The 25,867-nt window shown below is 47.1% G+C and overlaps 1 protein-coding gene and 2 long non-coding RNA genes across 7 annotated transcripts in view; 1 reads left to right on the forward strand and 2 right to left on the reverse strand.

Annotated features, from left to right (window-relative positions):
• Positions 1-935, forward strand: part of LOC138614420 (uncharacterized) — a 4,297-nt gene extending 3,362 nt beyond the window's left edge. The window contains exon 2 of the long non-coding RNA XR_011310273.1: positions 97-935. This is a non-coding gene — a long non-coding RNA (uncharacterized lncRNA). The remainder of the gene's footprint in view (positions 1-96) is intronic.
• Positions 936-1,320: 385 nt separating this feature from the next.
• LOC138614424 (uncharacterized) lies at positions 1,321-3,458 on the reverse strand. Of its 2 annotated transcripts, XR_011310275.1 has the most exons (6): positions 3,372-3,458; positions 3,307-3,329; positions 3,040-3,055; positions 2,638-2,965; positions 2,586-2,595; positions 1,321-2,495 (listed from the first exon to the last, which is right to left on the reverse strand). It is a non-coding gene; the product is annotated as an uncharacterized lncRNA (long non-coding RNA). The 2 variants fall into 2 exon arrangements; XR_011310274.1 differs by lacking the exons at positions 3,307-3,329; positions 3,372-3,458 and having other exon boundaries at positions 3,040-3,093.
• A 533-nt stretch (positions 3,459-3,991) lies between these two features.
• csnk1a1 (casein kinase 1, alpha 1) lies at positions 3,992-25,127 on the reverse strand. 4 transcript variants are annotated; one of them, XM_069687871.1, is made up of 11 exons: positions 24,352-25,126; positions 24,087-24,193; positions 17,176-17,302; positions 16,062-16,160; positions 13,544-13,627; positions 10,905-11,044; positions 10,501-10,579; positions 10,287-10,361; positions 10,054-10,160; positions 8,696-8,844; positions 3,992-4,677 (listed from the first exon to the last, which is right to left on the reverse strand). In XM_069687871.1, exons 1-11 carry the CDS (start codon positions 24,472-24,474, stop codon positions 4,670-4,672), a joined length of 1,098 nt encoding a protein of 365 aa, XP_069543972.1. In that variant the 5' UTR covers positions 24,475-25,126; the 3' UTR covers positions 3,992-4,669. The 4 variants fall into 4 exon arrangements, with proteins under 4 accessions (XP_069543972.1, XP_069543974.1, XP_069543976.1 ...); XM_069687873.1 differs by having other exon boundaries at positions 8,732-8,844; positions 24,352-25,125; XM_069687875.1 differs by lacking the exon at positions 13,544-13,627 and having other exon boundaries at positions 24,352-25,105.
• Positions 25,128-25,867: the final 740 nt, after the last annotated feature.

The following is a 25,867-nucleotide window of genomic DNA, read 5'->3' on the forward strand; positions in this document are numbered from 1 at the left end:
AGGAGACAGGAGAGATATACACACACACACACATTCAGGGTGTGTGTTTTGTGCAGCAATGTCTGAGCTGTCCTCTTTGTCTCTGTGTCCCTGCAGGACCCCCTCGTCCCTGTTTGCCGTGCTCGTCCCTCCCTGCTGTCCCCTTGTCCCTCCCTGCCGTTCTCGTCCGTCCCTGCAGCCCTCGGTGCAGTGCTGCATCTCTGGTCAATTGGTAGTCTGAGATGAAGCACTGTAGCTCGGGACGGAGGACACACACCAAGGAGGACGGAGGACACACACAGAGGAGGACGGAGGACACACATGGACCTGAGAGGCAAGGATGCTCCGAGGTGTCCTCATGAGACCAGATCACTCAGAGACGGTGATGGACTTCTTGAGGGGAGACTTCTCCTCTCTCCTGGGGTCCAGTTTTCCCAGGAATCCCTTGACCTATCAGAAAGGGGGATTCCTGGAAATACTGTTCTTGGGGGCGGGGCTTATCCACTCCGTGTGTTGTTCTGATTGTGTTGTCATCATGATGAAGATGAAGAGGAGCAGACTGTTCTTCATTAAATAAACGTTCAGAACAAACATGAGTCTGATCTTATTGTACGGTTCTGAAGAACCCGACTGTCCACTGATGCATCTGGACAGTGTTCGGTTGTTGTGTTTCATGGCTCCTCCATCACCTCCACAATCAGGGGTGGTGAATACATAGTGAATCCTCTACAGGGGCTGTCTCTGAGGACCGTCTCTCTGAGGACTGTCTCTGACTAACAAAGAGGTTCCTCAAACAGACAAATTACAAAAAGTGGGTTTTGCAGTTTTTGTGATTTTAGAAAATAACATTATGGCAGAAGTGGGCGTGGCCTATACCAGTAGATGCAGCAGGTAAGGAAGGTGTGGATATAAATACTGTAGTACTGTACACGAATAAATACTGTTCTTACACTGAAGGACTCTTTCTTGTGTAGTTCTTGAATTTGGACATGTGAACATCTGGAACACAGGTAGAAGATCTGGAACACAAGTAGAACATCTGGAACACAAGTAGAACATCTGAAACACTAGTACTACATCTGGAACACAAGTAGAACATCTGGAACACAGGTAGAAGATCTGGAACAAAAAAAAACAACATCTGGAACACAAGTAGAACATCTGGAACACAAGTACAACATCTGGAACACAAGCAGAACATCTGGAACACAAGTACAACATCTGGAACACAAGCAGAACATCTGGAACACAAGCAGAACGTCTGGAACACAAGTACAACATCTGGAACACAAGTACAACATCTGGAACACAAGCACAACATCTGGAACGAAAGAGTCTGGAATGACTCCTAGACCATTGGAGTTGTTGAATAAAACTCGTTGACCTTTATCATTTGTTATAGCGCCCCCTGATGGCTGAATTTCCAGTGATCACTATCTTCCATATACATTTCACTGTCTATGGTTCAGGCTCCCCCTTCTTTGTGGCTAGGCTAACGTTAACTCCATTGTCTTACGGTTCAGTCCACCACTTTAATGTGGTGAATACCGTGAGCAGACAGGAAAGGAGCGACACGCCTGCAGGATGCAGCGTGTACCGATACATGAACGGGACATGGCACCTTAGAGAAGGCGGGGCTTACCAACAGGAAACGGTGCGTCTCGAATATAGCCTATCTTTTTATATATGTAAACATACATTTATATGTGCTTAATGTTCATACATTTTAACAAATTAACAGAATTTATTAAAGTCATTAACGAAATTATATCCACTGCAGACGTTTGACTTCAAATACAAACAACTAATGCAGACTTCCAGAAAGAGTTCTTAAAGGACTCCAGATGTCCTCATGGACGGATGTTCTGAAGCGGGATGGTCCTGGACCCCGGAGGACTGACCTGGACACTGAAGGACGGACCGGAGACTGACTCAGTCTGAGGGGACATTCGGATCACCCTGTAGTCTCCATCTGGGGACTGGAAGTCTGCTTCACCTCAACAATGTTTATCTACGTAGAAACTCCCCCGTGTTGCAACCCGGTAACTACACCTTCAGATATATTAAAATCTGATCAATAGAAAACAGAACAGCTGAGACCCTTCAGACAGGAAGTCTGCAGTCTGAGGAGCTCACCTTTATTCTGAAAGTCATCCGTCAGTAGTTTCCCCGTTTCTTTCCTTCTTTCTGTTGTCAGTCCCCTCAACATGTACTTCCTCCACCTGTAACCTCCACCTTCAACCCGCAACCTCCATCTTCAACCTCCTCCACCTGTAACCTCCATCTTCAACCTGCTCCACCTGTAACCTCCACCTTCAACCTGCTCCACCTGTAACCTCCATCTTCAACCCGCTCCACCTGTAACCTCCATCTTCAACCTCCTCCACCTATAACATCCATCTTCAACCTGCTCCACCTGTAACCTCCACCTTCAACCTGCTCCACCTGTAACCTCCATCTTCAACCCGCTCCACCTGTAACCTCCATCTTCAACCTCCTCCACCTATAACATCCATCTCCAACCTGCTCCACCTGTAACCTCCATCTTCAACCTCCTTCACCTTCAACCCGCTCCACCTGTAACCTCCATTTTCAACCCGCTCCACCTTCAACCTGCTCCACCTGTAACCTCCATCTTCAATCTGTTCCACCTGTAACCTCCACCTTCAACCTGCTCCACCTGTAACCTCCATCTTCAACCCGCTCCACCTGTAACCTCCATCTTCAACCTCCTCCACCTATAACATCCATCTTCAACCTGCTCCACCTGTAACCTCCATCTTCAACCTCCTTCACCTTCAACCCGCTCCACCTGTAACCTCCATCTTCAACCCGCTCCACCTGTAACCTCCACCTTCAACCTGCTCCACCTGTAACCTCCATCTTCAACCTGCTCCACCTGTAACCTCCATCTTCAACCCGCTCCACCTGTAACCTCCATCTTCAACCTCCTCCACCTATAACATCCATCTTCAACCTGCTCCACCTGTAACTTCCATCTTCAACCTCCTTCACCTTCAACCCGCTCCACCTGTAACCTCCATCTTCAACCCGCTCCACCTTCAACCTGCTCCACCTGTAACCTCCATCTTCAACCACCACCACCTTCAACCTGCTCCACCTGTAACCTCCATCTTCAACCACCACCACCTTCAACCTGCTCCACCTGTAACCTCCATCTTCAACCCGCTCCACCTGTAACCTCCATCTTCAACATCCTCCACCTATAACATCCATCTTCAACCTGCTCCACCTGTAACCTCCATCTTCAACCTCCTTCACCTTCAACCCGCTCCACCTGTAACCTCCATCTTCAACCCGCTCCACCTGTAACCTCCACCTTCAACCTGCTCCACCTGTAACCTCCATCTTCAACCTGCTCCACCTGTAACCTCCATCTTCAACCCGCTCCACCTGTAACCTCCATCTTCAACCTCCTCCACCTATAACATCCATCTTCAACCCGCTCCACCTGTAACCTCCATCTTCAACCTCCTCCACCTGCAACCTCCATCTTCAACCCGCTCCACCTATAACCTCCACCTTCAACCCGCTCCACCTGTAACCTCTACCTTCAACCTGCAGAGATGAATCCGAACCAGGTCGGACCATTAGGATCTTTTTAAGGGGGGGTGTCTTCACTGTTCTTCTCTTTTTATTTTTCCAGTTTTCATTCAATTACAACATTAAATACTTGGAGATAAAAACATACACAAAAATAATTATTTATATTCGGAGACCCCTGTCCAATGAGACGGAGACCGTTGTCCATGTGTCCAGCAGGTATCCTCCTCCAGGACCTCCAGGCAAGAGGACCAGCATGACATCGTCTTCTTCAGGTTCACGTTGAAACACAATCAGTATAACAATCAATAAACATCATGTGATTTACCTGACAGCTTCGTTTGTCTTCAAATACCAGGGGGGGGGGCTGTGTGAGGTGACCGTAACATTGAAGTGGTCTCAGGAGGACAGCGGTCAGGGACAGAAGAACAGGAAGTGAGACATGACGTCGGACTTCTGTCATGTTTTTATTGTCATTTTTGGAGAAGACCATAGGTTTTACAACAGATTTAATAATTCAGAGCTCTAGAGAGGGAGAGAGCCAGAGTATCATTCTACCATCCACTGCTGCCATCAGCTGCTTATACTGTCAACAGGCAAACTCCTAATCACCATAGAAACCAAAAGAAAACAAGAGAAAACCCAACAGGTTGATTTTAGTAAATAACATCCAGGGTTGCATCATTCAATTATTGAAGAAAGAAAAAGGAGGAGTTTCAGGTTACATGTCTTAAGGTGGGGGAGGGGGGATGAAATCATGAGGGGGGGCTTTGAGATGTTCACTGGGAGAAAAACAGAAGGTCAGCTGACTACCTCAACTTCAGTTTCCATAGAAACCGGACAAAAAGTCAACACAGTAGGACAGAGACGGGGAGGGGAGAGGAGGGGAAGGGGGGGCTACAGCCTCCACGTCCTAAAAAAGTGATGTTTGTTTGGAGTGGAGTTTTATTATATATACACAGAAGAATATATAGAGAACACAACTGACAAAGGCGTGTGTACGTCTATATATTTCCATTACATACATAGTTAGGAAGGAAGGACAGACACAGACTTTCTGTTTGTCCAGGAAGAGACACCTGTTGGTCCTGGTCACCAACGCTGGGACACTCTGGAGGGACACAGCTCAGAAACCTGCAGACACACAGAGACAGACACCCGCAGCATTAGAGTCCACTGAGACGGACAGAGACAGACAGGGAGACAGAAGGACAGAGAGACAGACAGCACTGCTGCTGTGTCTGATAACAGCCTGTTAAAGAAGAGGAGCATTGAGGATGAAGAGCAGGTCAGGTGTGTTCTCTCCCCGTTTGTCATGTCTGTCCCCGGTGGGCGGAGCCTGGACTGTAAGGTGTCCCACACATGAACAGAGGAGCCTCCTCTGCAGACTGTTTACAATCCAGCTGTACAGGTACATACACCTTCCATGTACTGATCCACACGTATGAAGTCCTGTACATACGTGGAGCGCAGAGGAGGGAATAAATCAGCAGGAAGTCTACACGTGACCTTTGACCTGTCAACATGGACAGTGTCTTCCGTGCGGCTCGCTGAGTGCATCAGTGGACTACATGTGAGGTTGTCATGGTGACAGTCCATTTCCTGTGGAGTCTGTGGGTGCAGTAAGAGACTCAGGGCTCCAACAGACCACCACATTATGTGGGAGGGGCTTCTTTGGATTTTTCTCGGGTAATGAGATGACTGGCATCTGAAGCTGACGTGGGTGTGTTGACCTCTGTCTCAGCGGGGGTGCTGTGGTTAACGGGGCCGTGCAGGTGTGTGGTCTCCACTCGTTACCTGGTGCTTCCACTGTCGGTGTGATGCCAGCACCTCCATCGTTCTCAATAACTCTGTTTCTCCCCTCGTGTTAGTGATGTGTGACCGGCTGGTAAAGGGCAGGGTGCAGGGTTTGGTGGCCTCTAGTGGTGGTGGTGGTCTGAACATGCCTGTAGAGTTTGGTTTATCCTTCTGGGCTACTGTAGAAACATGATCGCTGGGTGGAGGAGGACCTTTAATCCTCTAAAACCTGCTTGGCTAGACAAAATGGTTAAAACTGTGTATTTATGAAGGGGCGGGGCTTAGAGATGCTTCTTTGTCTGACTCCATGATGACCTGATCTACCCACATTGTTTCAGTCATTACATGCCTCTGCACATTTGCTGTACCTCATACATCCCCCATGTGGCTGGTGCTACATCGCCATGACAACCAGGAAGTTAAAGACCTAAAGACCAGCGGCCTCTAGCTGTGTGCACTCAGAGCACGCTGCTCCCCACAGGTCAGAATTTACAACCTGCACACCTGTAGGCAGGTAGAGACACCTGGTGGTGAGGAAGAGCACTGAAGGCAGACTGGAAATTAAACATGAGACAGTATGATGACTCGTGTGGAATTAACTATTGCATGAGCAACTTTCAGTCATAAATGATAGAAGCAGATCTAAATGTCTAACGTGATTCAGCTGTTTATTTAACACACGCTGACTCAGCATGATGTTCCCAGAGCTCAGAGTAGCAGCTGACTGAGTGACAGTAAGCGTGAACGCAGGAGACAGGTTCTGCACCTTTTCACCGCGTTCACATGGCGGACTGACCGAATCATCATCATGGAGAAATCCAAGATAACATCGAAGATCTTGAAAGAACTGCAGAACAGAGCACCAGTTCTTAGTATCCTCGTGTTGTGTAAACAGTTTTATGGAGTGAAGAGCGTGGGGGGTGGGGGTGGGGATATGGCCCTAAAATAATATGACGTTTTATCAAGGTACAGCTGCAGTTTGAAAACATGTTGGTGATTCCTCCCTCTGCTACGTAGCCATGGCGGACACTGTTGAGGGTGAAAAGTGTCGTTAAACAGTTTGTGGACCGATCGACTCCCAGTACACAGGACAGTAAGAACACACAACCGCACCCACAACAGTTCAACCGCTGGGTAAAATGTAAATAAAACAATGTGATGATTTGTAAATCACATAAATCCATATTTAATAGAAAATGGACCAAAGACAACGTATCAAATGTTTTATAAAAGTATCTGCTCACTTTGAATTTGATGGCAGCAACACGTCTCTAAAAAGCTGTGACAGGATCAACAAAAGATGGAAAAGTTGTGAAAGACTGTGTTGGAAAATAGTTCAACAATCTAAGAATAATGTTCCTTAACGTAAAACTCCAAAGAATTAGTGGATTTCATCGTCTACGGTTCATAATATCATTAAAAGATTCAGAAAATCTGGAGAAATCTCTGAACACAAGGGACAAGGCTGGAAACCAATATTGGATGGTGGTGATCTTCGGGCCCTCAGGCAGCACTACATTAAAAACACACTATTCTGGAGTGGAAATCACTGCATGGGCTCAGGAACACTTGTGAAAACCATCGTCTGTGAACACAGTTCATCGCTGCGTCCACAAATGCAGGTTAAAACTCTCCAAAGAAGAAACCAGATAGAAACATGATCCAGAAACACCGCCGCCTTCTCTGGACCGAGATCATTGAAGATGGACTGAGGTGAAGTGGACAACTGTCCTGAGGTCTGATGGATCACAATCTGAGATTCTGTTTGGAAATCATGGACGCTGCATCCTCCAGGTTAAAGAGAAGAGGGACCATCCAGCTTGTTATCAGCTCAGTTCTAAAGCCAGCATCTGTGATGGTACAGGGATGCATTAGTGCACACGGCATGGGTAGCTTGAACATCTGGAAGGAAGCATTAATGCTGAATGATATATTCAGGTTCTGGAGCAACATATGCTGCCATCCAGACAACGTCTCTTTCAGGGAAGGTCTTGTTTATTTCAGCAGAACAACGTCCAACCACATTCTGCACGTATTCCAACAGCATGGCTCTCTAGTAGAAGAGTCCGCTGATAAACTGGCCTCCCGCAGTCCAGACCTGTCAATCATTGAAAACATCTGGAGCATCAGGACATGAACAATACAACAAAGGAGACCCTGAACTGTTGAGCAGCTGAAATTATATCTTAGCAATAAGACAGCATTTCACTTTCTAAACTCCAGAAACTGGTCTCCTCAGTTCCCCAACGTTTCCAGAGTGTTGTTAAAAGAAGAGTTGATGCAGCTCAGTGGTGAACATGATCCTGGAACAACTTTATAGAGACGTGTTGCTGACATCAGATTCACAATGAGAAGATATCTTTATAAAACAATAAAATATGTTTCAACATTTGATGTGTTGTTTTTGTCCATTTTCAATGAAATATGAGTGTATATGATTTACAAATGATCACTGAGTTTTAGTTTAACAGTGTCCCACCTCTGTCAGTATGTGACGAGTCCCATCACAGGACATCATTTGAACTCATCGGCATTGAAAGGTTTCTCACTTCAGGGAGGGGATGTTGAAAGCAAGAGGTCTCACCCCTTCATACTGAGAACACAGTGTATACTGGGGATACAATGAAGAGTACATCCTCTGAGGTCCATGGATGAGGACGTGCACCTAATGCAGACATAGAAACCAGGAGGGGGCTGCAGCCGCTGAGTTTTCCAGAATGATGTGTGATCAGAGGACCGGCTCGTTAAAAACAAGTTCATGAGTTCATGTTACTGATCTCCGATGAGACAGTTCTGTACCATCCTTGATTTCCTGCCTTCATGAAGTTGCATCACATCCTGTCAGCCCATCCTGAGTGACAGCTGCTTGTTTCATATAACAGGAGACCCAGTGATCAGCGAGGAGGGAAAACAACCACATCTTTTCAACATGATCAAGTTTGGAGAGGGAATGTTAATGAGGAAGGACTGCAGAGGAGTCAGAGGTGTGTAATCAGTATCACAGCCCCAACAGAGGAACAGAAGAGCATGGCAGCAAAGTTAGTAGTCAAATTCCCCAAGGACGTCTTTGCTTCTGCAAGACAGACCAATTGTATCAACTGTGTTTATCTGTGGATTTCTTTTAGGGTGCCTCCTCAAACTTATAATGCTGTTAGGCTTCATCATTCCCGCAGGAATAACAAGCGCTTCTGCTTTTCATTTCCAATTTGGTGTTGTTCTTTGTTTGTTTTAAAGGGGCACTGGGGTATGGGTTAGGGAGTAAAACAATATCTGATAGTCCTAAATACAGTACTGAATGAATATATGAGCAATTGGTGTCTGTAAAAAAAACGTCACTTGGCTGTTTGCTACTAACCTTTCATGTTAGGCTTGGGTTTGTCAGTTTGCTTGCCTGTGGGGGTTTGTGCCTGCTGGGCCTGGCCCCCAGAGGAGGCCCCCTGCTGGGCTGCTTTCTGTTTCAGCATGGTCCAGTCAAATGTGTAGTCATACTGATGGTTCAGAGTCCTAGAACACAGAAACACATTATGGGATGGTGCTCATGGACACAGCAGCTGGAAAACAGAAGGCCGCAGCAGGAGAGCAGGGCAGACTCAAGACAGAAACACAGGTCAGCCTGCATCTAAAAACCCTTCATGTATTCATACTTCACAAATAATTTGTCAGCAGATAAGGACTGTTTGGAGACAAGACAGGAACGTCCTGCAGCATGCGACTGACTGCGTTAGCAAACCGTCCCACAGTTCATTCTTAACTTTATACCACTTGTACAGAACACCAGAGACAGTGACGTCATCATCCATCAGTGATGTCGTCATCATCCATCAGTGATGTCATCGTTGGTTTGTGAACATTATGAATCCTCCAGTTCAGATTCTGTCCGTCACCATCTTTGCTAGTTCAGAGCAGGAAGTGACCATATTTGGACAAGCTGGGGGAGGAGCCAGTGGTGGATCTGACTGATCTGATCGGAAACCTGACGATACTACGTCCCGCCCACCGATAGCTGTAACCTGACTGCACCACAGGCCTGTCAAACAGACACGCCCCCAAAAACAGGTCTTCTTGAATCTTCTTTTCTAATGAATGAGGGATTATTTTCAGATGGACCTCCAGAAAACTAATAAGAAGGAGTGACTTTAGCTAACAACACCGAGATAACTGATGGACACATTTTATTCACTTTGGATTTGATGAGAGAAGTTGAATGGGAGTCTATGGAGCCGGAGGCTTTTTGGAGCCGACCTCTAGTGACACTCGCTGGTATTGCAGCTGAAGACACTTCTGGATCAGAACCATTTTACAGACCTGAAGCTACGAACTCTTTTATATCCAGTTTGTGGTCAGCGCCCTGCAGGTGTGTTTCCATCCAGCTGTCAGGTTGTAGTTTACACCATGATGTGTGATGAGACACATAATAAACCTGATGGGACTACAGCCTTGTGGTTCTGGATCAGACAGGAACAGACTGCGTTCACATGCCTGATCAATACAGCTGACCACGCTTCAATCAGGAACACAGTGTGTGTGCAGATGTTTGTCATGTTAGCCACAAATGGGTTTTGTGGGCTTGCAGTGACCTTTGACCTCCAAGACGTTTGTGCCATATTAACAGAAATTCCCTCAAAGCCTTCCTGAGATGTCCCGTTCATGAGAAATGGGACAATGTGCTGGGATGCTGCCCTGCACCATGAATGTTCTTCTGTGTGTGTTTACCTGAAGAGGATGCGGAACAGTTGGCGCAGGTACATGTAGTCAGGAGCCTCCTCGAAGCGCAAGCCACGGCAGTAGTTGAGGTACATGGCAAACTCTGCTGGGAAACCCTGGAAACATGCATGCACACGGCTGAGTTGTGTTTGTGTGTGTGTGTTGTAGAGCAGCTGGACTACAGTGTGTGTGTGTGTGTGTGTGTGTGTGTGTGTGTGTGCATGCGTGAGACATGTTTTTACCTTACAGAGGACCTCAACAGGGGTGGACATCTTCTTTTCTGAGATCTTCTCGTACTTTTGCTTCTTGGTGGCAGCCTGAGCAACACACAAACACACCACTGAATCGTCATGACAACGTTCGCATATCAGCTGTCCAACATGAGTGATGCTGCAGTGTCTGTGTCCACACGTGCAGTCCAGCCACCAGGAGTGTGGTACACTATTGTGCTGGTACCTTTAATCCCTGCCATGGCAGACTGGTTCTGTTGAAGTACATCAGCACATAGCCCAGCGACTCCATGTCGTCACGGCGACTGCAGACAACAATGGGGAACAGTTAAGGACAGAGGCAGGGCATCGGTACACTGATGCAGTATATGAATACAGGTGGTTAATTGTACAGTCATGGTCATGAAAGAGTAGAGAGCTGTGTGCAGCGTCTCTGGTGCGATCAGGATGATCTGACACTCAGCTCGGACTCCATCTGACTCCAGAGGACGACGACCTCCTGTCCAGGACCTCCTCTGACGGGTACTTAACCTACGCAGGCCGGTACAGAGCCCCAACTACAGGCTTGATCTCTACAACCTGTCCTCTTAGAAGGGAAGGTTTTCTTTGGGATTTGTGATGAAGCATCACCTCTGTTCAATGCCCAAGTGTGCGTTGATGGACGCGTAGCGTGCGGTGCCAGTCAGGTTCTTGTCTTCTCTGTAGGGGATGTGCTGTCGTGTTCGGTTGTCTCGGTACTTCTTCGCCAAACCAAAGTCGATAAGGAACAACTGGCAGAGAGAAAGAACACAGGGAGGTTATCAGAGTGAGAAGAACACAGCATCATCCAAAAAGGCTGAAACACCTAGTCATCTCTGAGCAGGGCTAAAGCTCAACAGACCATAATAATCCTGCAGGAGATCCTCCTGACAGTATCGAGATGTTTCTAACACTACGTCACGTCTCAAAGCTTCGGTGGACCTGGAAGGGACCAACACGCCATCTTCTGGCAGACGCAGCCCTCGGACACATGCAGACATGACGCATGGGGGGGGTGTGTGTGTGTGTTTTGCTGCTGCTGTTGTCCCTCTCAGGGATCCAACAGACCATAGAGACACCTGAATGCAACGCGTCTGAGTGCCAACAGCTGATCTGAACCCGGCAGGTTCATGTGTTGGAGGTTAGAGATGAGTCAGGTGGGTTTGTGGAGGACAGGAGGACCAGCTCCTACACCCCCATTAATCCCTGAAAGAGAGACAGAGAGAGAGGGAAAGAGAGACAGACAGAGAGAGAGAGAGACAGACAGACAGAGAGAGAGAGAGAGAGAGAGAGAGAGAGAGACTGACAGAGAGAGAGAGAGTGTGTGTGTGTGTGTGTGTGTGTGTGTGTGTGTGTGTGTGTGTGTGTGTGTGTGTGTGTGTGTGTGTGTGTGTGTGTGTGTGTGTGTTCAACTGCCCAGGATGGTTTGGTTGATCACCAAACAGAGGAAGGTCTGCAGGTTTCCATTAACCTCTGAATGAATGAATGAAGTCCGCTTGGCTGGTTTGTGCAGGCCATCACGTGACCAGTGCCAGGTACCAGGTACCAGGCAGAGCAGTGGAACATTCACAGCCTCTTCATGCAGTGAGCTGCAGCATCTCTGTGGAAGCTCCGCCTCCAGTCAGCCTGTCTGACCATCTACCACCTGCTTCTGGAGGACCGGCGCCGCCCAGCTGCTTCCACCTCATCTTCAGCTGAGCACTATCCTGACCTCCTGATTAAAAAGCCCACCATCGAGTTGTTGTGATTCAATAAATACGTTTCTAATGCACACGACATGTTCTTTCCTCCAATTTTAAATTGGTGTTAAGTGCACACGTTTTTATCAGAAACACATTTCCCCACGTTTCTCCGTCTAGCAATATTTTAAACAATAAATACATATGCTGCTTTTAAAAAGCACATCTTTGTGCAAAATGTACATTTAGTGTCCGTTCTCTCGTTCGGATTTTGACAGCTTTTCTTGGCATTAAGTTGAATATAAATACCGATGTGAGACTTTACAAGCTGTCTAACAACGAAGGAAAGACAAGCACAGGTGATTTTTAACCCTACTGAAGATGTCTCACACCGAGGTTACCATGACGACACGACACACCTAGAACAGACCAGAACACCGCTTACAGAACTGTTTGCCGTCTGTCTCTCACCAGTCACACCTGCAGCTACTTTGATCACTCTCTCTCTCTCTCTCTCACACACACACACACACACACACACACACACACACACACACACACACACACACACACACACACACACACACACACACACACACACACACACACACACACACACACACACACACACACACACACAGCAGAAGCAGACAGTCGAGACCATCGTTCCTGGACAGAACTGTGGTCACTGAGGTCTGGTTGAAGCTGTCAGTCCTGATGTGGGCATGTCCTACCTGGTGAACATGTGACTGCACATCAGCTGATCAGAGATGGACATAGAGAAGGGGGCAGGCCTCTAACCACTCTCAGCTTTATGTTCATGTCTAAACCGCCTCTTACTGGGCCTCCACCGTAAGGTGCTGCCGGTCCGGGTGGGTCTGGGGACGCCACTGGGTTATGAAAACAGACCAATCAGAGCCCAAACTCCAGGTGAGGCAGGAGGCGGAGCTCGCAGCAGCTTGGCTGGGACGCTACATTTTACATTAAGACCTGGGTAGAAGTACTTTAATCTGCACACGATTCCTCCCACTCGGTTGGTCGGCTGGATTGGATGCTCCGCCCACTACACTGCAGGGGAGGCTGCTCTTTACAGCCCTGAACCAACTCCTTCTCCAGATGAATTCATACTCAGACAGAAACACATATTCAGCTCATGTGTAGCGTGTGTTTTATGTTCTCTGAATGTGTGGCTGCTCATTGAACTCCGGCTCAGGTGTCACACTGTCTCTGTTCGACATGACGCTTGACTTCATATGAACTACAATCATTGGATGCTCTTACTACCCTCCAGCCAATCATCTCACAGACAGGAAGTGGCTGTTAGTGTAGGTGAGGAGCCGTGACCCCTTGTTACAACCAATGGGGATGACACCTACTCCTCATGGACAGTCTGCCCCCAACCCCCCGCCCCCGACTGTAACAAGGTGCACACTGGGTGATGGAGTACATACTTTTATGCAGGTGCGAGATGGGTGCGGGTGGTCTGACTGACATTAAACCAGTGTGGTTAGATATGATTGCAAAGCGACAACTGCTGTTGTGAGGCAGCTGGTGTTGTGGTAAAGGTCACACCTGGTTTAATCCTGAGAAAGATGGGTCCTGAGAAGAGCTAACAGCCAAGCTTCTTTTCCTCTTCCCCACTGACGAGTCTAAACACTAGGGCAGACAGTAGAGGGGCAGGGGTCAAAATTACACAGCCTCTATCCACCTTCAGTCACAGTTAACATGAGTACAACACTTTGCACCCACATGGTTTGTACAGCCAGGTTAGGCCCCAGCTTCTGGACACTCAACACCTCCACAGGCAGATAAATCCCCTTTAGATACTTGTGGTACAGGTGTGATCCTTGTGGCCATCAGTCCAGAAGAAACCCCGTGACTGTGAGTCTCTTCTGTCAGGACCACCGTGGAAAGATCAACCCTGTACAACAAGAAGCCAAAAGTGTCTCTGGAAAGTGGCCGACGTTGACAATCAGAGCCGGAGCAGACGGGCAGCGCTCAGAACCCTTGGGGAGGAAGGTGGGAGGGGGGGGGTGTCCATCCTCCCCCGGGAACACAAACACTGTTTAAAAGATCTGCTGACTAAGTGTTTCACCAGCCCCCCAAAGAGGGCCGGATAGATGTGTTCACTGGACAGCAACAACTAGAGCCCGGTTATTATCGTAGAGAGCTGGGTCATCAGGCGGGCTGCAGAACACCGGGGAACCCTCACTATAGGCCTCACAAGGGGTTCTGACCCGGGACGAGGACTTCTGCTTACACTGCGTGCACACAGAAAACTGGGAGTTCTTAAGGTGGACTATTAACTTCAGTGTACAAAAATATTTCCATAGTTGTGCTCTGTGAAGGGACTTGAAGCCACGCCATCGTCCAGTTCCAGTAATTGCCCCGTCTCTGAATCGGTCCATGTTAGCGGTCTATTAATGAGCAATGTCTGACAAACACAGATGGAGGACAGGCTGAGGCAGTGCTGCATAACCCTTTACCACACAATCCACGATCAGAAGATGCCTTTACCACCAAATATCTGGACCTACATCAGCTCAGTGGATAGTAGTAGTAGTAGTAGTAGTCGTGTTTCCATACGGAGGCCGGACCAGTAGATAAACCTTACAGAACCTGGTTTCCCTCTGTTCTACCTCCCACCTGTCTGAGCAGGGAGCTGAAGACGTCTCCTGATTACCTGCACGTTGCTCCCCCTCTAACTGCACGAGTCTCTGCGGGAACATCGGCCTGTCCCGCTGTCACCAGATGAAGATCAACCGCTCGTCACTTTTTAAACTATTGGAGCAGCTTTTACCACCATACACATCATCACACCTAGCCACGCCCACAGATCTGATTGGCCCGCCTGGTTTCCAGACTACAACTGTAGAGAAGTGCAGTGTGAGTAATAGTAGGAGGAGCCAGGCTACACGTCCATTCTCAGCTGGTGAAATGATGTCACATGACGGGTCAAGATGCAGGAAGCACCTGTGGAAGCTGCGCTGTGACTACACAACTGCTGTGAGGATGACGACAGGTTGCTGTTGAAGCTGGTAAAGTCCCACACTTCAACTTAGCCAACAACACCTCTCTGCAGGGGCTCCAGACTACGACCACAGAACTTTTCATCCCCTCAGATCACTCCGCAGGAGACAAACCTTTCATTCCAAAGTCAGGTGTTCATCACCAAGCTAGCTTACCAGCAGTGGGTCATGCTGCTCTCTGTCAGTTCTGATGAAGAACATGTGCCGTACATGCATCTGTTTGCAGGTGAGAGGGAGTCCTGGTGTTTCCCTGCTGTCTAACTCAGTACTCTGGACTACTGGCTGCTGCTCCTCTTCATCCTCAGATCATCTAACAGCAGACCAGCGACCCACCGGACATCTTCATTAACTCTGATGCAGGGCCAAAAGGGCCGTTTCATCCTGATCCTAACATGTACCTGATGACATCCACCGTGTGTGCTGGATGGAGGCCTGACAGCACCCGTTGGTTCAGAACAGAACTCTAACTCATTGGACTCAGCAGGTTTCCTATTGAGGCAACAAGCCTGTTATAGAGACACAGAGGCTTAAAGCCCACTGGGCTGTATTCTCCATCATGGCTCTCATGATATTTGATAAACATCAATTTGCGTTATAAGTGAGAAATGTCTGCAGGTCTGAATGTGTTCAGCGGGTTGTCGGTGGGACATCTCCATCGATGTCAGAACCATCACGGTTTGTCTCAAACGCAGCAGCTTCATCGGCTCTACATCTTTCTGCTGTTTTTATTAGCACGGAAAAATCTGGAAACTTTAAAAGAACTTAGTTTTACGCAGGAGAGACACTGCCAATGACGTTTCAGTTTAGAATAGAAGAAGCGTGTTCGGCCTTTCTCGTGGTCACCTGACAGAACAGCCTCGCTCCGCTGCAATTCAGCTCCTAGATGTCCACCGGCGTCCTGACAGCAGGTCCACCGGCGTCCTGTCTCTGGACACATTTCATTCGCCGGTAGTAACTATCACCTGTAACTGCAGAGCCGTCGGCTCCTACACAACTCTCCTGTATAACATGACTGAAGACAGCGTGACACTCGGTACACATAGCACCTGGACGGGTCTTACCTTGTTACAGTGACGGCCGATGCCCATGAGGAAGTTGTCGGGTTTGATGTCTCTGTGAATGAAGTTCTTTGTGTGTACGTACTCAATTCTGCTGATCATCTGAAGAAGAAACAGTGAAATATATTAGTTATTCATCATCATCATCACTACAGTTACCAGTCCTTCATTTCAGAGTGTTTTTGTGATTACTGAGATCTTAAATGTTTGATTTTGTGGTGATTTTCTCTAAAATGTCGTTGTAATTTGTGGAGTTTTAAGTGAGGTTTTTGCAGGAATTAGAAAAAGTTGCAAGTTCAGAAAGTTTTTTTAAATCACTACCTGATAAAGTAATAAATCTATAATCACTTCCTCTGATAATAACCCTGCTGCACATCACAGAAATATTTGAGTTCTAATCTTTATGTATTGATTTAACTTGGAGAACCGTGGAGATAAAAGCTCCTAAAAGGTCCTAAAAGCTCCTAAAAGGTCCTAAAAGCTGCGTATGTCTCCAGAACAGACCGTCTGTGACTGGAATATAGAAACAAGGACTACATCAGCCTTTCAAAATAAGAGCTTTAGATGCTGTTTAATTCATGTTCATTCAACACATAGACCTGCTGGATGAAACAAACAAAGAGACGTCTCTGACAACTGGACGTGTGGAGAAAACTCATTTAACATCCAGTAATATGGAATCACTTCCTTTGATCACAAACATTTAATCATCATTTTAATGTGAAGAACACATTTCCGACAAACCCCGTCACTTCCTGTTTCTCCTCTTGTTCCGGTTCCTCTGGTGTTTTATTTGGTGATGACAACAGAAAGAGACTTTCTGACTGTAAATGAGGAGTTATTTTTATTAATAAAAAGAGTTTTGTCTGAAAAGATTTACTTGATGTTTGATCTTTAAACTCTTCCTCTTTACCTCCCTCTGAAGCTCAGAGCTGTATGCTGGGATTATGAACTCATTAACCCTTGCTGAGTGTCAGTTGCTGTCAGCCTGACCCATTACACACACACTATACTACACTACACACACTACCACATTACACCACACACACACTACTATACTACACACACTACCACACACACACTACACCCCCCCGCCCCCCTCCACACACGTTGCTACCTGGTCGGCCAGCATGAGGACCGTCTTCATGGTGAAGCGGCGGGAGCAGAAGTTGAACAGGTCCTCCAGACTGGGTCCCAGCAGGTCCATGACTAGGACGTTGTAGTCCTTCTCTTGGCCATACCACCTGAGGGCACAACGGGAACATGAGTGGGTGAGTGTGTGATCTCAGCCTGTCCTTCCCTGAACCACCATCTGACCATAGTTCATTCAGTAACCGTGCTTTAACCTCCTCCCTGAAGATACCCGTCAAGGAACAACACGCACTGTATATGGAAGACATAATGTCACATTAGTAGCACTAACACACACGGCAACATTTTTTACAACTCAGCAGACCACGAGTCATGAATAACTGAAAAGTTAAAAAGATGCAACTCCAACAGGTCTTGGAGTCCAACAACATTGAAGTAAGATGTCTATGACAGGAAGCTGCTGTGAATGACTGGGTGGAGCTGAAGGAGGGAACCGGGAGCTCCAGTCATGACGTGGTCACGCTGGGGACAGCTCCGTCGTCTGGGTGGAGGAACTTTTGAGACATTTAACTGTTGTCACAGACACTCATTTACTTCTCAGAACAAGGCGCCTTGTAACCATGACTACAGAGTGCTGGTGCGTCCTCTGTCACCATGACTACCGGGTGTCTGAAACCCTCAGGGGAGGACGTGTGAAGATGTGAGCGGTTTCCTGGGCTCCGCGAGGATGTCTGAGCACCTGCAGATCACCATGGTGATCGCTGTTCGACTGGGATGGACTCAACAATACACATTTACAAAGAACATTAATGATAGATCTGCTTGGTAAAAGTGACATCAGCAAAAACCCAACGTATGTAACCATACATGCAAGCTGTGTGTGCAATAATATGGGCATCTGTAATAAAAGATATATGTGCCGTGTTGTGGTGTTCTGAATCAGCGTTATGAACGGAGGTTTGGATCTTCACCTCAGTGACAACGTTGTACAAAGCTGTTGGACATTGGATGTAAAAATGTGAATGGTTCCGTTTTAAGTAAAGATTTCATACATTTATTTAGACTTTGAGTCTTTATTCAGAAATGTGAATCACGGTTGTTGGAAATGGATAAAGTGAGGAACAAAATTACTTATATTTTGTTTCAGATTGCGTTTTGATTCTTGGTCGTCTTATTTTTATGATGACGTGACATCAGTGGAGCACCTGTAATCTAACAGCCTTAGAAAACTTCATGTTACCTGGTGGTAACTCGTCCTACTGATTTTAAAAGAGTCAAAGCCTCCAGAGGGTTCATGTTCAAATAAGTCCTTTGTTCTGGTGATTGTTACTGATTAATCAGTCCTCCATTAAAAGCTTCTAAAAAGGTCCTAAAAGCTGCGTATAAGAGCTTTAGATGCTGTTTAATTCATGTTCATTCAACACATAGACCTGCTGGATAAACAAACAAAGAGACGTCTCTGACAACTGGACGTGTGGAGAAAACTCATTTAACATCCAGTAATATGGAATCACTTCCTTTGATCACAAACATTTAATCATCATTTTAATGTGAAGAACACATTTCCCACAAACCCGTCACTTCCTGTTTCTCCGGTGAACAGTTTGTTTTAATGATTTTTTTTTTTATTTCACTTTATTAATCCCCGAGGAGAACCGTAGTGACTGGACATGAGGCTTCAGTGTCAATAAAGAGAGTTTTTTTTTTTTTTTTTAAGATTTACTTTATGCTGTTAAAACTTTCAGAAGATTCAGATGACGACACTTTTTGCAGAAAAATCGTAGGAATTTAAAAAAAATTGCAAGCTCTCGCAAATATCGGTTTGCTTGAATTTGTGTTAAATATTGAGATCGCAAGATGGTGATTTCATGTAGAGACCAATTAATAACTCAAAGTAAAAACAAGCTCCAACAGCTTGTGATCATTTCAGATATGCTGCCTCACTTCCTTTGTCTTTCCAGTGAGATGTGTACACACACACCTCCTATCAGACTGTGTGGTGTGTGTGTGTGTGTGTGTGTGTGTGTGTGTGTGTGTGTGTGTGTGTGTGTGTGTGTGTGTGTGTGGCGGGGTGTGCGTGTGGTTTGTGTGCGTGTAGGTATGTGCAGGTGTGTGTGGTGTGTGTGGTGTAGGTGTGTGTGTGGTGTGTGAGGCGTGTGTGTAGGTACGTGCAGGTGTGTGTGTGAGGCTGTGTGTGTGTGTGAGGCTGTGTGTGAGTGTGTGGTGTGAGTGTGTGTGTAGGTGTGTAGGTGTGGTGTGTAGGTGTGTGTGTAGGTGTGGTGTCTGTGTGTGAGGGTGTGTGTAGGTACATGCAGGTGTGTGTGTGTGTGTGTGTGTGTGTGTAGGTATGTGCGGTGTGCGCGTGTGTGTAGGTATGTGCAGTGTGGTGTGTGTGTGTGTGTGGCGTGTGTAGGTGTGGCGTGGGTATGTGCAGGTGTGCGTGTGGGGTGTGTGTAGGTGTGCGTGTACACGTCGTCACACGTGTCCCTTTAGGCGTTGCTCCTTAACGTGCACCACGAGGCCTGAGTCAGCATGAAACAACAGCAGGAATGATGAGAACACGGAAACTGTGACTGGTGACTGGATAAAGGTGAGGCAGGTAGGTAGGAGGAGGAGGAGCAGGAGGAGGGGGGGCAACAGGTTGGACAGGTTGGAACAGGACTCTTGCAACATGAAGCAGCAGAGTCACTGAAGCATCCTGGAAACACTCACTACAGACTGCAGACCCTCTACAGACTACAGACTCACTACAGACCCTCTACAGACAACAGACTCACTACAGACGACAGACTCACTTCAGACCCTCTACAGACTCACTACAGACTGCAGACCCTCTACAGACGACAGACTCACTACAGACCCTCTACAGACTCACTACAGACTACAGACCCTCTATAGACTACCTACAGACCCTCTACAGACTACAGACTCACTACAGATTCACTACAGACCCTCTACAGATTACAGACTCACTACAGACCCTCTACAGACTAACTACAGATTACAGACTCACTACAGACCCTCTACAGACTCACTACAGACCCTCTACAGACTACAGACTGACTACAGACCCTCTACAGACCTACTAGAGACTACAAATGCACTACTCTCAGCTGAGGAGAAAGTTTACCATCAGGAATCCACCTCAAACACAACCACCATCTGACTTCCACACGCCCTGTTAGCAGAGGTTACCGTTAGTAACCTGGTTAGTCAAAACCTCAGTGGACATGAGTTACAGGGAGCAGAGAGGAGCAGTGAGGAGCAGAGTCCTGATTGTCACAAATTCTATAATTACATACTCCAAATTCTCCATCCCAACATGTAGGTGCTGCGTTCTGAAAACGTCTTTCCCTGTAGACTCAGGACGGTTCAAACATTTCTAGAGACGGTTTCCAAATCGTCACATACTCCTGCTGATGAACACGGCAGCAGGCCATGAACTGCTCACGGTAATCAAAGTTCAAATAACTACTGTAACTGTAACTACTGTAACAGTACAGTACTGCCCTTCCCCCCCTTGGTAGATCAGACCACAACCTGGTCCTGCTGACTCCCAGGTACAATAACTCACCTCTGGCAAAATCCATCACAGTACAAAAACACTGTTGACTGTGTTTCTTGGTTGCTTGTATATTATATGTATATTATATATATAGATATATACTGTACCGTATGTATATATATATATATATATATATATATGTTGACTGTGTTTATTGGTTTGTTGTATATAATACATATAGATATTTAATGTACTGTATATATACACTGTATGTACTGTGCATTTTATATTTTATATTTATATTTTTTATTGCTTTTCTATTATATTATTCTATTATTATTTTTATTCTATTGTTTCTATTATTGCTCCTGTATGTATGCTGTTGTGGCGAAAAAATTTCCCCTCGGGGATTAATAAAGTATATACCTACCTACCTACCTACCTACTATTAAAACAAAACACTTATAATAAAGTTAAATATAAGGATAGTTATGATGAGATGAATCAAAGCAGAACCACCAATACTTTTATTCTGAAAGTGCTGATGTTACAGATTCTGGACAGTTGTAGTAAACAGTTAGCCGTTAACGGAAAGTTAAACCGTTACCGGAGCCGTTCAATGCGAGGAAAATCGGCAACCTTTGACCTCCTTTTAAACAAAGGAACAGCTCACCAGATAGCTCTTAGGCTAAGTGTTAGCTCCTAGCTGAGCTTATAGGAACAAGCACATTGATTTAACTACTCCAGGTGGGTTCACTCCCACGTTAGAAGGTCCCGGACAGATCAACGACAGGTTACCAGGACGATGTGTCACCAGGCCTCACTGTCTCCATCAGCCATGTGCCAGCTGCACTGCACACTGTATGAGGCCACGCTTGTTTGACAGATATAGAACATGCAAGACAAAGCAGCACCAGCCCAATGCTGCTTTGTAAATTAGCCCATTTAAGTGAAATGGACCCTGCAGTCAGGTACTCTTTGCAGCAGAATCCCACTGGTCCAGGTCTAGCTTCAACATGTGTCTCAAGTGACCAGGTGTGATCTGATGTCACGTCCCCTCCAGTAAAGAAATACCATTAGACATCTCTGCTGGAGCTGCGTTTCAATTTAGGACACATTTCTAACTTATTACGGTCAGCTTTTGTACCAAATAATGCTTTCATACAGAAACTGAAGTGCTCTTAGAGAACACAATCAATCCTGCCATTTTTTTTTTACACTGTTGTCAGCAGTTATTTATAAAGTAAATGTTTTACATAAATGATGATGGTCTGTCCAACAGCCTTCAGACCTCTGATATTCAATTAATACAGTCTGCTGTGATTAAATAGCTTCACATTATACAACGACATGGAAACAGTGAGAGAAACAGGACCCTCAGAAGGTTTGCCTCTTTTTCATGCGTGCTCAGAATACACAGCAGTTCAAGATTCATAACCTGAACCGCCAGACCTGACCTGACCACATCGGTTCAAATTGCTGAATTATTCCAGCGGGTCGGGCTCTGCGCTGCGCCGGATCAGTGAACTGTGCGAGGTGGCGGGGCCTTTTCCACAGCTGTGGGTCCGACTTGTATCAAATATGAAAAACCTGAACCCAGAGGAGTCTTTGGGGAAACCAGCATCAGGTAGACGGGAAACAGCTGATTCATAGACAGGAAGTCTCTCCACTTCCTGTACAGTCAGCTGTTTTATTGGAGCTCATTTGTGAGCAGGTGGTCGTTCAGTGTGTCTCAGCACACGTTCATACTGCTGAAGGGGGTCCGGAGTCCCAGCTGATGACGATGGTAATGCAGAGTTTGAACAGGGCCAATATTTAACAACAACAGAAAATCTATCCCAAGCCTGTCAGAGCACAAATACGCATCCCCACACCCCAAAGCTCATCTGGAAACTACTCTCACTTGGTTAACTTGAAGGGTGGCATGAGTCCGTTACTAAAAACAACATGTGAATGGTGAAAGCCAGAGCAGCTTTCTGCAGCAGGTGAAGACGAGAACAACTTTTCTACCAGCGGGATTCAGGCTATTTCCACAATCCCTCTGGACTCTGGAGCCTGTTAGGCATCAACCAGGCCACACTGACAAACCATTTATTGTTGGACTTGTAGCTGTATTGATGAGATAGAGTGAATAGATTAATTTGCAGAAGAAGTAAAATAAATGTGACGTAAATAATCACACAACAATAAACCTGCCCTGTGAATGCAACATGAACCTTAACCTGAAACAGTGATGAGGAGAAGCAGGAAATATCTCCATCCAACCACTCACTCTGCTGCCCCATAAACCTGAACGCATCATGGATTTGAAGAAATGGTCAACACCAGTTTGGACGTTAAAAACCGTGAGGCGCTGGTTCAGATTAGTTAACGGCAGCTGATCCGCAGCCGTCAGCGCCGATTATCAGACATGTGCTGCACATATCCGACGACAACCACCCAGCCCGACCCACGTTCTTCATCACACCAGCGGTACTGACTGTAACCGTGGGTACCACGGCGGTTTAACATAAAACAGGCCGTACTCCTTGTCGTCGCATTGAGCCCAGTTCACCACTGATGTATTTATATACTTCACTGAGACGACCACCCAAAGGACCCGTGCAGCAGGTACTACAGAGAGTACTACACCATAAATCCCTGATGTTCTGATAGATGTTTGTACATTTAATGAATTGGAGGGTGAATCTTTTCCACTGAAACATGAACAGTTATTATCCACTACTAGTGTGTTGTCAGGTGAACTGGATGTTGCTGTTGAGAACTTGTCACTGACTCCTGTGTGCTATTTGTGTGTGTATATAAATAAATAAATAAATAATAGTGAACACAGGTCCACATCAATGCACCTAAACTCCCCACCAGCTGATAACTAAAAGTCGGCCCAGTCCTGATAGTGAGAACAGAGGAGGTTCTGGGCCACAGTCCGCCCAACACCTGCTAGAACTAAACCCGGTGTGTCCTATGGCAGGCCCGGAGGGACGCAGTGACGACCCGGTGTATTGACGGTGACGACCCGGTGTATTGACGGTGAAATCACGCCGGTGTCGCCGAGCTCCGACTGTTGTTTTCGCTGCTGGCTCCGCCGCCATTTTCTAACAGCAGAGGAGGACATGTTGGGAGCTAGCACAACAAAAGAGGAGCGGCCATTTCCAGCAGAGGCTGAGGAGAACCTGGGCCGAACAGCTGTGGTTGCGGACACAAGCACACAGCTGGGGTCCGAACACGGCCGATCAGCACCAACTTAACACGTACCGTGAAAACACGACGGGATTTAACGCGCAGTAGGAAAATAACGTGTCCGTAGAGGAGCGCGGTGTCGGGCCGATTAGCGGGCCTCGAGCCACCGCAGGGCTAACCGTCCTCCCGCAGAGAGACAGGGACACAGGTCGGTCCTTTAGGAGCGGTAACGGGGAGAGATGAGGCCTTACCTGATGTGCGGGATCCCGACGCCTCCCTGTAGGATTTTGTACAGCTTGCTTTCGTATAACAACTGTGGATGTCTGGCTTTCTGTGACTCCAGTTTTACAGCTACCTCCTGAAAACCACACAAAAACACAGGCGTGTATGTCGGCATGCTCACAGCTCCGGGACACGACGCAGGCAGCCGGCACACACCGGCCACCTCTCCCCGCCGTGTCCCGGAGCCGGTAGAAAGCTGCGGGCATCTTACTGACAACACAAACACGACATTACCTCCCCATTTGTGATGTTGATGGCCAGATAAATGTCGCCGAAAGATCCCGAGCCGATTTTCCGGACGAGCTTGTACTTTCCACCGACTATGAACTCGGCTTTGGAGCCGCTGCTGCTCGCCATAATATCCACCAGATTTCCAGCCGACTCGCTTCAGGAACTTGCGTGTAGCAGGCTGTCCGGTCCCGGGTCCGCTCGGGGGGATTCGGGTCGAGCTCCAAATATTTTAACGACAACGAACGAACAACCAGATTTCCGACTGGTCTCTTTAATCATAGGCTGCTTAGTTTAACTACAAAGTCCTCCGAGAAACACGGGATGCCGTGCGGGTGTCGCAGTGAGAACATCCGCGGCTCAACCCGCCGAGCTCAGGGCCTTCAGCTGCCTCCGAGGATCAGCTACTGGTAGACAGGCCGACCGGAGGCTAACGTTAGCATCGAGCTAACGCTATCGCGAGGACCGCCGCGGAAAATGTCCGGACCTCCTCCGTGTTGAGGAGCAAGCGCGGATTCTTTACACCTCTGATGGTTCTGTTGCCTTTTCGGTCCTTTCAGAGCGTTTTCGGCCAACTTTAAGGTCGCAACCGTCCGTACAAAGCGCTGCCCACTCACTCCGCCATCTTGTCTCCTCAGCTGGTTTCCGTTGGAGGCGATTAGCTGAGGTTAGATAGCTCAGGACCCCTTCAGGTGCCGTCGGAAAAAACAGAGAGCAGACGCACGACAAACATGAACGCCCAAACAAAGCGACGTCTCAGGCCGACTGCAGACTCACTGACAGAAGGATTACTGAGCATCCTTTTCGGTGAAGAGCAGCGCCGTGAAGCGAGCATCCGCTGCCTGGATGGTTCATATATTCTTGTCCCATGTGTGGGTTTGTGCCACTTCTTCCAGTTTATTGATTACTGAGCGACCTTTAAAGCTGACTGCGGTTATTTGTGCGCTCCGTGCTGTCATCCGGGTCGCCCCCGGGTCCTTGAATGCACCCACAGGTGGTATTTACGACGGATGTTCGGATTGGCTGCTTCATGTCTCTGCCGGAACCACGGTCCACTGGCAGCGGTTCTGGAGGCCTCCTGGAGGTTAGGGTTAGAGAGATCAGTGGGGTAGTGAGGTATGTTGGGACTAAAGGGTGTCAGTCACCTAGCTGGCGCTCTATCAACCTGGTTACATCACCATGGTAACTGATGCTGAAGACCTAACCTGGTCCGGAGCAGGTTATGTTGGAGATATCGGATATCAACGTAAAACGTACCGCCTACTGACCAATCAGATCTCTGAAATATGACATCACCAATCAGAGAAGATCCAGTGGAGCTCAATGGGATACAGGGAGACAGACAGGCAGACAATGTCCTTTAGATTTCATCACTGCCAACAGCAGAAACAAACATCTATGTTTATGTTTATATTCAATTCAATTCAAAAGAGCCAAATCACAACAAAGGTTATTTCATGGCACTTAACACATTAAAGTTCTTACAGCAGAACTTTACAATATTATACAGAGAAACCAACAA

This window comes from Brachyistius frenatus, unplaced genomic scaffold, assembly GCF_029030835.1.
Source record: "Brachyistius frenatus isolate BFR_SWC_R1_liver_20210118 unplaced genomic scaffold, ASM2903083v1 Contig_498, whole genome shotgun sequence".
Taxonomy (NCBI): domain Eukaryota; kingdom Metazoa; phylum Chordata; class Actinopteri; family Embiotocidae; genus Brachyistius; species Brachyistius frenatus.

Bases quoted from the DNA above. Each gene is read 5' to 3' on its own strand.
- csnk1a1 (XM_069687871.1), bottom strand. From the start codon at position 24,474: ATGGCGAGCAGCAGCGGCTCCAAAGCCGAGTTCATAGTCGGTGGAAAG. The intron at 16,161-17,175 runs GTAGCAACGTGT...TTTCTTCTTCAG, and splicing joins TCCTCATGCTGGCCGACCAG to ATGATCAGCAGAATTGAGTA. The intron at 11,045-13,543 runs GTGTGACCTTTA...TCTCTCTGCCAG, and splicing joins CTTTCTCAGGATTAAACCAG to TTGTTCCTTATCGACTTTGG.